Consider the following 12,145-nt stretch of genomic DNA (forward strand, 5'->3'; position numbering starts at 1 on the left):
CTCCTGATTGTATGGAAATACTCAAAGAAGCTAAGAGACCATCTACCAGGCGCTCCTATACTTTCAAATGGAAAATATTTTTACTTTAGTGTCTCGATAGAATTCATGACCCTGTATTTTGCCAAGAAAAGGTCTCTATTCCCTGTTGACTACACTTGACAATGTACTGCAATTTTCTTCAATCAAAGCACACCTTGCTGCTATAACAGCACACAGAAATCAAAGGTCTTTCTTCAAAATACCAGTCACCAGAAACGTTCTGGTAACAGTGGAAACAGAAGGTCTGCTACCACCATAGGAGCTGAATATGGTTCTTTCCAATCCTATGGCTCCTCCATTTGAGCCCATTCATGAAGCCACTTTGCAGCATCTTTCATTAAAAGTTGCCTTTTTAGTTGCATTTGATTGCAAGCCTTATCTCTGAAGAACGCATCCTTAGTTTCTTGCTAAAGTTGTCTCAGATGTCTCAGATGTCCATGTAAATCAAACAATTTTCTCCATGTTTTCTTCCCTAATATTTCTCCAACTGAGAGATCACTTCATATCTAGATTTGAGAGTCTTAGTTTTCTATAGATACAACTAAATCCATTAGAAAAAGAACATACATTCTTTTATGATTGATGGTATGTTTAGCATCCTCCAAACAGACCATTTCTTGGTGGATAGTCTCCTGCATTGTATGCAGCTACCAACTAGCATTTAAGCCTTTAGCTAGTAAACGAAGAGCCCATTCCATTAGAGGAAAAGCATCATCTGCTACCAGGAACGCTTATGTTCCTCTTTCAGAAATATGTATGGCAGCAACTAGGAAATTATCTCATATTTTCAACAGAGATTGTCTTGTGGGTCAAGCAACTCTACGAAATGTATTTAAGTAACCCACTCAGATTGCTTAACTTCTCTACAAGGCTTACTTGTATATAGTGTTTCCCTTTCTTATATTGACACCCTCATAGTGGCGATATGCTTGCTACTCTATTCTTTGTTCATGACTATCAATGAGAATCCTATCTTGCAGAAAAAAATGCTCCTCACTTGTAATCCTAGTTCTGTATCATGGGTATTCTCATTGAAGTCGTGAATAACCCTCCCTCCTCCCCGGCTGTCAGTGTAATACATTATAATACAGTTGTATATAAAGTTCACTTTGGCATATGATATATTACTCATTTGGGGAGAGTTCAGGTTTGAGGAGGACAAGTTACTCCACTATTGATGTTATGTCATCCAAACAATTACTGTGATTACTTTGCTTTAGGACCTCTCTATACATAATTTTTATTCACAGCATGAGGCATAATAATCTCAGACAAATTAGTGCTGTGGTTTGCTGCCTAGAATTCCGACAAACACCCAGAAACCAATTACCTAGCCACAAAATAGGACCAATCATTATTTATTGGTAGAGAAGAAAAAGAACCACTGAAGCTATCGGGCAGTAAAAGAGAAGTGCCATTTCAAGAGCAAGAGGGAAGGAAATATAAGTCCCTTCATTCTTTTTTCCACATAAGAATGGAAAGTTAAAGCTGGTAATGGTATTGCACTCAGACATAACTAAAAACAAAAGAGGAGGGTTTGCAAGAAGGGCAGTAGACTTGGGATGAGAAGTGTAATTACTAATTGGATGGCCCCCTGACCGCAGAGACTAAAATGTGCAGTTCAGGGTTCAACATTTGATGCAAGTATGTGAATCTATAATTGATATCAATGGTTGTTAAAGGTTAGTAACTGATTTCCTTTTGATTGCTCATTATTACTGAACAGGCACCTGAAACTTTCAGGAGACCATCTCGTAAGTGAAAAAGGCAGAGTTTATATTGCACTGTGTTGTACCTTCTGTGGTTACTTAAGTGGCCATTTCTGTTCCCTTGTAGAGGACCTGTATTGTCTTTGGTGGTGAGCTCAAATGGAGAGCAGTGTTTTAGTGGTGGCATTGATGCAAGCATCCAGTGGTGGAACATGCCTAGTCCCAACGTTGACCCCTATGATACATATGGTAAGTGTTTGGCAGAACTAATTTTCAAATTTGTGCTGTAAGATGTTTGTTTAAACAAGTGTTAATACATGGAATTAGACAGCATATTTGCCATGGTCACAGACTATTTTGCAGCCCATGAGCTATTCCTTTAATTTTAAGACTATCATCTGACTGTATTAATAATATTGGAATAACGTGTATCAACAGTAGTGTGCACTGAGTTATTATAACCATTACAAATGTGTGTAAAAAAGTGTCATTTCATATATCCAAGATTCATTTAGTTAAATGATGCCACACTTTCGCTGAATGGATGGCTGCTAATTTTAATAAGGCTGTGATTAGAAGACTCCAGAAGGCCTAAATCTCCCCTGCAAAGTTGCTGTTTTCTCTTCTGAAGTATTGCCTGGTCTCTGGCCTTATTCACAGATTTCATTGGCTCCCTGTGGACAAGTATGTTCATTTGAAGGCTGTGTGCACAGGCCACAAGATCTTTTTCTCCAGTATTCGGGTGTCTTTCATAGATTCACATGCTTGAATAATTCCCCGTCGTCGAAGTGGGAGTCCCACGGTACATAAAATAGTAGTAATATATATATATTACTACTATTTTATGTACCGTGGGACTCCCACTTCGACGACGGGGAATTATTCAAGCATGTGAATCTGATGTATATGTATATTTATGATGTATATATATATATATATATATATATATATATATATATATATATATATATATATATATATATATATATATATATATATATAACATCATAATATACATATAAATATAATATATATAAATAGACCTAAATAAGAAATTTAAGAGTACCATAGAACAACATAGGCCCATAGAGGCCTAAGGGGAGAATTCCCTTTAGCAACATATCCATGTCATTATAATGGTTCACATTCCAGCCAATCAGGCTGCAGCACCCTCTAGAACCTTCTCCTCAGAAGCTCAAGCCCTCAGATTTTTTTTACCGCACGTCGTGTCAAGGGAGTCTCCCTGAGCTCTGCTCAGTTTCTTCAATCTTCAAACTTTTCATCTTCTTCAACAATGTCTTCAACAAAGAAACCTTTATTCAGGCCTTGTTCTGCCTGTGGAAAACTTCGCCTGTTCAATGAGGACCCTCATAAAAAGTGCATCTATTGCCTGTACCCGGGCCATGAGATGAGGAACTGAAAGTTTTGTAGGACTTTTTCTTCTAAGACTCTAAAAGATAGAGAGGCCTGTCTCCTTCTGTGGCTACAGAAGTGTAAGATTTCAGACAATCCTATGTCTGATGTGGAGTGTGTGTCTTCCTGCCATTCCTAGACCTCTCTTAAACATGGGTCGGAGACTGAGATGCCTTCTCCTCTTCTAAAAAGGAAGAAGTTTGTGGACGCTCCAAAATCTGTCTACCCAAGGGATCTGCCGGCCTCTACGCCTACAAGACCTGGTTCTCTGGCGTCGCAGTACCAAGCTGTGCCCTCGTCATCTAAAACGAGTGGCAGCTCGTCGACGAGCTCGGTAACGGGCCCGTCGACGACAACAAGAACCGTCAACGTTGTGCCTACGATGACGTCGACATGCCCTGTGTCGACGAAGTCGACAACGACAACGTCCACATCGTCGACGACGAACCAAGAGGTTAGACCTATAACCTTCATTGTGAAGATCTCGTCGACGGTGAAGAAATCCGTCTCGTCAACAACCTTGACAAAGAAGCATTCTTCGCTCGTCGACGGTCGCACCTTCGTCGACGGTCGCTCCTTCGTTGATGGTCGCCTCGTCGACGTCTAGTTCATCGTCGACGACCACCTCCTCGTCGACGGCTCCGTCGACAGCGAAGAAGACCGCATCATCGACGGGAAAAGTCCAGGCTCCTTCGACGGTTTCTGCTTCTTCGTCGACGCCTTGTTCTACATTGGCGAATCCATCGACGATTGCTTCGACCACGAGCCCGTCGACGGGACACTATTCTCTGGCAACAACCTTTACTGTGGTGACGGCTTCTATTGTAAAACGTCTCGCTCCGCTGGTTTTGAGTCCTCTTCAAGGTGGATCTGGCCCCCCTGCTCAACTCTTTGCGTCTGCAGAGGAGCAATCTTCGGATGGGTCTTATGTTGATGACGCCTTTCGTCCTGCAGCAAGTCCTTCGGAGCTCAATATAAAATATCAGGACTATGAGGATGAGGACAATGATGACAGGGGTTCGCTCTTCCCAGTTCACGATGACCAGCTGGATGTTGACCACGAGGTTCCTATGTCACAAATACCGGTGTCTTTGTTATCGAACCTTCAGCACATGGGTTAACAGTGTGTTGTGTTGTTCTGTTTCTAAGCGCTTAGAGACCGGCGGTGATAGGCGCTATACAAATATGCAATAACATAACATAACATGTTAGACGATTATAATTGTCGATTCCCACCTTCTGCACAGAATTCGCCTACTCCGCCTCCTCCACCACAAGAGCGACTTCCTGTTGCTCAGCCAAGATCACCAGTTCTTCCTGATCCTGATCCTGGTACTGATGATGATGATGACGTCCGCAATGATACGGACCAGGACGACGACGCTGTCCTTACAGATTGGACAACTATCGGGCCCAGACCCTATCTCCTCCTCCTGCTTCTCCCCTGGCTTCTCCCCCAGTGGACATTGGGGGTTTCCACAACTTAATGGTGAGAGCCGCGAAGCGTTTTCATCTGCCCATGGACGTTAAAAAGCAAGACTGTTTCCTTTATGACTTCAAGGATCAACCTTTGAAGCAAGTGCATACCATCCCAATAATTGACTTTATATGGCAGGAGGGACTTAAACTTAAGGAACAGCCTAACTCCATCCCGGCCGTGCTTCCGCGCCTTAAAAAGAAGTACAAGGCGCCTGCGGATTCACCTGCATGCCTTGTTTTACATCCGAAGGCTGACTCTGTCACAACGCAAGCCGCCCAAAAGAGGTCACGTAACCCGGCAACTCCGTTAACTTCGCCACTGGATCAGGAGGGTTGCCGCCTGGATACAATTGGGAAGAAATTCACCACTATGGCTACCACGACCGTCAGGGCAGCAAACTCCTTGGCCATCCTTGGACAATATGACCATCAGATGTGGTCAGAGATCGCAGCTTTGGTTGACCTACTTCCGGAATCCTCCAGGGCAGAAGCCCATAAGATCGTGCAAGAGGGAGAGAAAATCTCCTCTGAAATTATAGACTGTGCAATTGATATTTCCTCTACGGGTTTCAGACAGCTCGCAGGTGCTGCAGTCTTAAAAAGGCAGGGCTGGCTTAAGGCTACGGCTTTTCGGCCTGAAGTGCAGACAAGAGTGCTTGACTTGCCTTTTGATGGGGAATCCCTCTTCGGCAAGCATGTGGACGACGCCTTAGAGTCCATCAAAAAAGACACGGACACTGCTCGTACCCTGGGATCTCTCCAGTACCGGAAGCGGCCCTTTCGTGGAGCACGTGGCAGGGGTACTTCCTCCAATTTTTGTAGGTCCTCCCAGTACCGCTCCTATGGTGAAAACAAACAGCAATACTCCTATCAAACTCAGCATAGGCAATCCGATTGCAGGCCTTATCGAAGGAAAAGCACCTACAGAGGAGGTGCAACCTCTAAAAAACAGTGACTTTCCACGGGTCAAGTGTTCTCCTGTTCTGAAAATTGGAGGTCGAATCTCCCAACACTTCTGCAATTGGTCGAAAATAACTTCAGATCTTTGGGTCTTGGATGTCATCTTAAAGGGCTACGCTCTCTAATTTCTCAAATTTTCTCCCACCCTCTGACCCTCCCCCAGCACATTTGAAGGAACTGTTTGCGCAGGTCGCAATTATGATGAAGAAAGGGGCTGTTGAAGTGGTTCCTCGATTACAACCAGGCAAGGGCTTTTATTCCCGCTTTTTCCTCATCAGGAAAAAATCAGGAGAGTGGCGCCCTATCCTAGACCTCTGAGCCCTCAACAAGTTAATCAAATCCCAAACATTTCGGATGTTGACCTCGATGGAAATTTTACAGTTCCTGAATCCCGGAGAGTTCCTCTCCACAATCGACCTCCAAGATGCATACTTTTATGTGCCAATCCATCACAGACACAGGAAGTACCTTCACTTCACAGTGGGATCGAAACACTTTCAATTCAAAGTTTTACCTTTCGGCCTTCGTTCTGCTCTGAGAGTCTTCACGAAGATCATGGCTCTGGTTGCGGCTTTTCTACGCCTACAGGGCATACAGTTCTACCCTTATTTAGACTGCCTGCCGGATAAAGGCTCAAAGCTTTCAGGCAGCAAGACAACACACCCAGACTTGCCTATTCGTCTTTCACGCCTTGGGTCTTTCCATCAACCACGAGAAATCACATGTCCGTCCAGCACAACAAAGAATCTTTCTAGGGGCATTAATAGACTCTCGTCTGGTGAAGGTGTTTGTTTCGCAGGAGCGACAAGATCGCATCGTCAAGATGGTGGCTCTTCTACGCTCAAGAAGGTCCGCTTCTGTCCGGATGTTAAAACATTTTCTGGGCATGGCATAGTCCTGCATACAGCTCATCCCCAATTGCAGGCTACATATGCGAGTCCTCCAAGAGGAGTTGGACAAACAATGGCGGCAAGTCTCAGGGTCAATCAACGACAGTCTGCCTGACCCCCCCCCCCCTGCATTCAGGGCATATTGGAATGGTTGGCTCACCTTCCAAACATCGCCATCAGGCGGACGTTCCAGGACACAGACCCCACGCTTACCCTTACGACGGACGCTTCCTTAGAGGGTTGGGGTGCACACCTCGAATGGTTGTCAGTCAAGGGTAAATGGACGGCAGATCAATGCATATGGCACATAAATCGCCTGGAACTCTTGGCTATCTTCCTTGCCCTAAAATCTTTCCGGCTGGTGGTGGAAGGGAAGTCGCTGCTGGTGCTTACGGACAACACCACCAGTATGCACTACCTCAACAAGCAAGGGAGTACGAGGTCTCTTCTGCTATCCAGACAGGCACAACAGATCTGGGAATGGGCGATTCATCATAGAGTCCAGCTAACATCAGTTCACGTACCGGGTGCCTTCAACGCCCTTGCTGACTCTCTCAGCAGATTGGCTACGGACAATCACAAGTGGGAACTCCCATCAACCCTACTCTGAAGTATGTATTTCGCTTGTGGGGCCAGCCGGAGCTGGATCTGTTTGCGACTCCACTCAACCGCAAATGCCTTCTCTTCGCAAGTCGGCATCCCCACAGCGGATCGAGCGGGAATGCGTTTTCGATCAACTGGTCGAGACAATTCGCCTACGCTATTCCGCCGATCCCTCTGATTCCACGCCTATTGCACAAGATGAGACTTCAGGCGTGTCACATCCTGTTGATTGCGCCCAGGTGGCCGCGTCGCCCGTGGTTCATGGATCTTTTTCTGTTTTCCCAGTGCCATCCGATTCTTCTTCGTCCCCTACCTCATCTTCTCATCATGAGCCAGGGCCAGATTTGCCATCCGGATCAGGCCGCTCTTCAGCTTCACGCTTGGAACCTGAGCACAATGAGATTGCACATCTGAATATTGCTCCTGAGTGCAGAGAGGTGCTTGGTCATGCATGCGCTCCTTCCACAGTCAAGACCTATAAACTGAAATGGCAACAGTTTTGTGTCTGGTGCCACAAGGAGAAGGTCGATCCTCTGCTCGCCACACCTGAGCAAATCCTGCCTTTTTTCCTCCTTTTGGCAAAGTCAGGACTTTCGCATTCCACTCTTAAAGTCTTCCTGGCCGCGATTTCCCGCTTTCGCCACGATGGTTCCACGTCACTGTAATCCTCTCGGATCATTTGTCAGTTCTTTAAGGGCCTGTTCCAGATGTTTTCACCTATCCAGCGTCCACCACCTGCTTGGCGTTTGAATCTGGTCTTATCACAGCTCCTCCGACCTCCTTTCGAGCCTATTCATTCAGCGGAATTGAAATTCCTTACTTGGAAAGTTGCCCTCCTCCTCGCACTTACATCCTCCAGGCGAGTGAGCGACATCCAAGCTTTCACCATTCAGCCTCCTTTTCTTCAATTCTCCAGGGATGCTGTTACACTTCGTAGGAATCCTACATTTATTCCTAAGGTTCCTTCAGACTTACACCTTAATGAACCTGTCATTCTGAAGACTTTTTTTCCGGACCCTCAGTCTTCCGCTGAGCGCTCTCTTCATTCTTTGGACTTGAAGCGCTGCCTCAAATACTATATTCAACGCACTGCTGCTTTTCGTAAATCAGACCAGCTCTTTGTGGCCTATGGACGGATGCGCAAAGGAAATCCGGTCACTAAACAATCCATTACTCTATGGATTTCTTCTGCCATCTCCTTCTGCCATCAACAGGCTGGCAAGCCTCTTTCTGCTCCGGTGCGAGCACACTCGACGAGGGCAGTTGCATCCTCTACCGCCCTGTTTGCTGGAGTGCCTCTACATCAGATCTGCAGGGCGGCAACGTGGTCCAGCAAGCACACGTTCACGAGGCACTACTGTCTGTAGACGGTGGACGCTACAGACACTGCTGTGGGTCAAGCGGCGCATAGCAATCTCTTAAGATGAAGGTGAACCTCTGTTGCTTCCCGCCTCCTGTCATAAAATGTTTTTATTGATATATTGAAAAAATAATAAAACCCTGTGGTTTAGGAAAAAGATTCTAAGTTGTGTGGTGGAGGTGTAGATGGTTTTTCTGTGTATTGTCGGGGTGGAGATAGTTCAAACGAGTAGGTGTGTTCCTATTTTGATAAATTGTCACTTATGAGTTAATGTGCAGAAACAGGCATCTAAAACAGTGTTGTTCTACTTTTAGACTTCAAGTTAATCTAGTCAAAACGTCCTGATGAAGGTGCAACTATTTCACAACCACCGAAACGCCGCGTCGACCTTTGTTTTTTGACTGCTTTATGGTTAATGAAATCGTTTTTTTATAATGAAATGTATTGTTTTAAACCTATGTTTTTAATTTAGAGTGTAACCCTAACAGGGAGGTACCTAAATAAATTGTGATGTATTTTTATAAATTTTAGTTCAATTGTTTCTTGTACTTAAGTGTGACACCCATTGGTACTAATGTTAAATGTACATTGCATAATGCATTCTAATTAGCATTTCGCCCCCTCCTCCATACACCACACTGTTCTAACACAAAGTCAATACATTTGACTTTCTGAATGACCAATAATAAACCACAGGGTTTTATTATTTTTTCACTGTATCTGCTCCCCTCCCTGTGAATAGAACCAGGGGAGCCTTCCAATTATAATTTTATTGATATATAACTGCAATGTTCATATGTGCATTTATTTGCTTGCATTTGTTTTTATTGCTTTTTATGACTCCCATGTGTTGGCGTACTGCTTTCTATTCTTATTCAAGCATGTGAATCTAGAAAATACACCCTAATACTGGAGAAGAACAAAAGTTACTTACCTTTAAACTGTGGTTCTCCAGTATTGGTGTCTTTCATAGATTCACATGCGATCCACCCTTCCTCCCCTCAGAGGCTTTCTTCTCCTCATGTACTCTTGGTCACTCTTGTGCTACGAAAATCTGAGGGCTTGAGCTTCTGAGGAGAAGGTTCTAGAGGGTGCTGCAGCCTGATTGGCTGGAATGTGGACCATTATAATGACATGGATATGTTGCTAAAGTGAATTCTCTTTTAGGCCTCTATGGGCCTATGTTGTTCTATGGTACTTTTACATTTCTTATTTGTATATATATATATATATATATATATATATGCATATTACTACTATTTTATGTACCGTGGTACTCCCACTTCGACGGGGAATTATTCAAGCATGTGAATCTATGAAAGACACCAATACTGGAGAACCACAGTTTACAGGTAAGTAACTTTTGTTCTTCTCCCTGGGAGCCCTCATTTTGTTCAATTTGTTGTCTCCATACCTACCCCCCACATTCTCTGCGTTCAGCTGATCTTAACGTGGCTTGTGTGCCACGTGTTAAAAGAGTAAGAGTGGGTGGCCGTTCCTTCTGCACAAAAGCTCCTGCTCCTCTGGAATGCACCTCCTTTACATCTTAGGAGTCTTAGGAACGACTGGTCGTTCAGGAAATCCCTGAAGACCTGGCTGTTTTCCATCTAAGTACTCCGTGGGATACCTTTTCGTCTGGTCATCATCTGCAGTTGAGTTTTATTTTTTCTGAGACAGCACTGTGACACCCTGTTGCTGGGGTAGCCTTGCGCTCTATGTGAGAAGTTGGCCTGATATATGATGCTCACTAGTTCTAGTGATCACCTTGTATCAGTCCAAACAACCCTTATGGTGATTGGTTGTAAGTCAACCTTATAGACCAGCTATCCTAGTAGCGTGGACAAAAGCAGTCTTTAGGCTAAACTCTGAATGGCATGTGAAGCCAGCTGTTTTACCACATATAACCCCTTGAATACCAAGTGAAAGGACACCACACAGGTTGTCATGAAAATAAACAGATATTTATTAACTAACATACACATCTGAACTCTTTATGAGGTCAGAGGGCTAAGCACATGACAATACTTTAAAGGAAATATGAGTTCACACAGTATTTACAAGAACGCCTGAGGGGCGCAACAAACCATATACTAAATAAATGGAATGTGAAAGTCAATCAAAGGGATGGAGCTGTCCAGAGGCTGTAGGATCGCTGGGACCACGCTATACTAACTTGAGGTAAGTAATAGGAGGCCCACGGAACTCGTGTGCAGAGTGTGAACTCACACGCGAGATGTGTACAATCGGCAATGGACAGTGCAGTTTAAAGAAAAGGTGAGTACTGACGTCCCTGACTAGGTAGAACTGAAACGACAATGGAACTGTACACCAGGATAGTGAAGCTACCCCTGAGCCCCGAAATGCTCGTGTTACCTCACCCACAGGCTGCGGGTGCATAGGTGCCAAGTCGTGTCGGGTTCCGGCGTTGGAGTCTATGGAGTCTGGAGGAAAAGATGCTGCAGGCGGTCAGGAGGAAGATGTCCGGTGCAATCCAAGGGTGGATTGGTGAAGAGAGGAACCTGAAAGCAGAGGGGACAATGTTCAAAGTCACTAGCTAGTGACTGGAGTGGAACCAGGAGTGGAACCAGATGTTGTCGTCGCGATCAGGTGAAGGTGGACGCTTGTCTCTGCAGCCACGTGGACCAGGTGGTGTCTTCGACGACCAGGATGGAGGCACGAGCTGTCCCACGCAGGCTCTCGCTGTCGGCGGTGTCGTCTCCGGATTCGGGTTCAACAGGCCTTGGCAAAGGCAACCCACTCTGTGAGTGGAAACGGCGTCTGGAGTGGGCCAGGAGGGTCCGGGGTGCTCCTCTTTTGGAAGGGAGCAAGGGCCAGTCTGGAGCAACCAGACCAGCAGCAAAGTTGTCGGTGATCGTCGTATAGGAGGCCACTAGCCAGCCGGCAAGTGACCAGACAACGCGTCGAGCAGCAAACCGGCAGAAGGGCCCCACGCAGATCTCGTGGATGCTGGAAGGCTGATCTTCGATGCAGGAGCTGCTCGGGGTCGGGGCTTCTCAGTCCCCAAAGCACTTAAACGAGGAGGCCTCGGACGTCGTGCTGGAGCGAAGTGCTGCTTCTTTCAAGATGGCCGGTCCCACGTGTCTCGTCGCACCCACGGGTCTCAGCTCGGCTGCAGATGTGGGTTGAGGTCGGAGAGGTCTGGGAATCCGGGTCTCGTCGGGTTGTGAAGTCTGGATCCTGTGCAGGAAGACGACAAAGGGAAGTCGCAGTACGCTGATGGTGCCTGCAGATGCAGGGTGGACACTCCTTGCCCACAAGGGAGATTCCTTCTGTCTTCTGGGGAGCAGAACGTCGAGGTCCAGAGTTTCTTCTTGTGAAGTTGATCAGGATAATCTAATTTGGAATGGGACCAGCTCCTACCTTTATCCGGCTAAAGGGGGCTGCACTATGACTAGGTCCCTCCCCTGGGTGGGACCAGGAAGGGGGGTGGTTACACCCCCTTTCCTTTGTCCAGTCCTGCGCCAGCTCTGGGGCTGGAGTGCCCCAGGAACTGGTTTGGACCGGCATATGCACAGGGACACCTTGTGTGCCCCAGGCATGTCTCATTCCTTTCAGCCCTGTCCTACCTAATACACAAAATCCTGTCTGGGGTGGTGCTAGCACCTCCCAAGGCAGGAAACCCTTTGTCTAAACCTCCCTCGCTGGAAGGACTCCCAGCAGCAGGAGGTCAG

The 12,145-nt window shown here is 46.0% G+C and overlaps 1 protein-coding gene across 3 annotated transcripts in view; it reads left to right on the plus strand.

The window, feature by feature from the left end:
• Positions 1-12,145, plus strand: part of STRN3 (striatin 3) — a 1,097,014-nt gene that overhangs the window by 765,822 nt on the left and 319,047 nt on the right. For all 3 annotated transcript variants that reach the window (XM_086936977.1, XM_086936979.1, XM_086936980.1), the window contains one exon: positions 1,876-1,997. In XM_086936977.1, coding sequence (XP_086793103.1) covers positions 1,876-1,997 — 122 coding nt within the window. The remainder of the gene's footprint in view (positions 1-1,875; positions 1,998-12,145) is intronic.

Source organism: Lissotriton vulgaris, chromosome 9 (genome assembly GCF_964263255.1).
Source record: "Lissotriton vulgaris chromosome 9, aLisVul1.2, whole genome shotgun sequence".
In the NCBI taxonomy this organism is placed as follows: Eukaryota; Metazoa; Chordata; class Amphibia; order Caudata; family Salamandridae; genus Lissotriton; species Lissotriton vulgaris.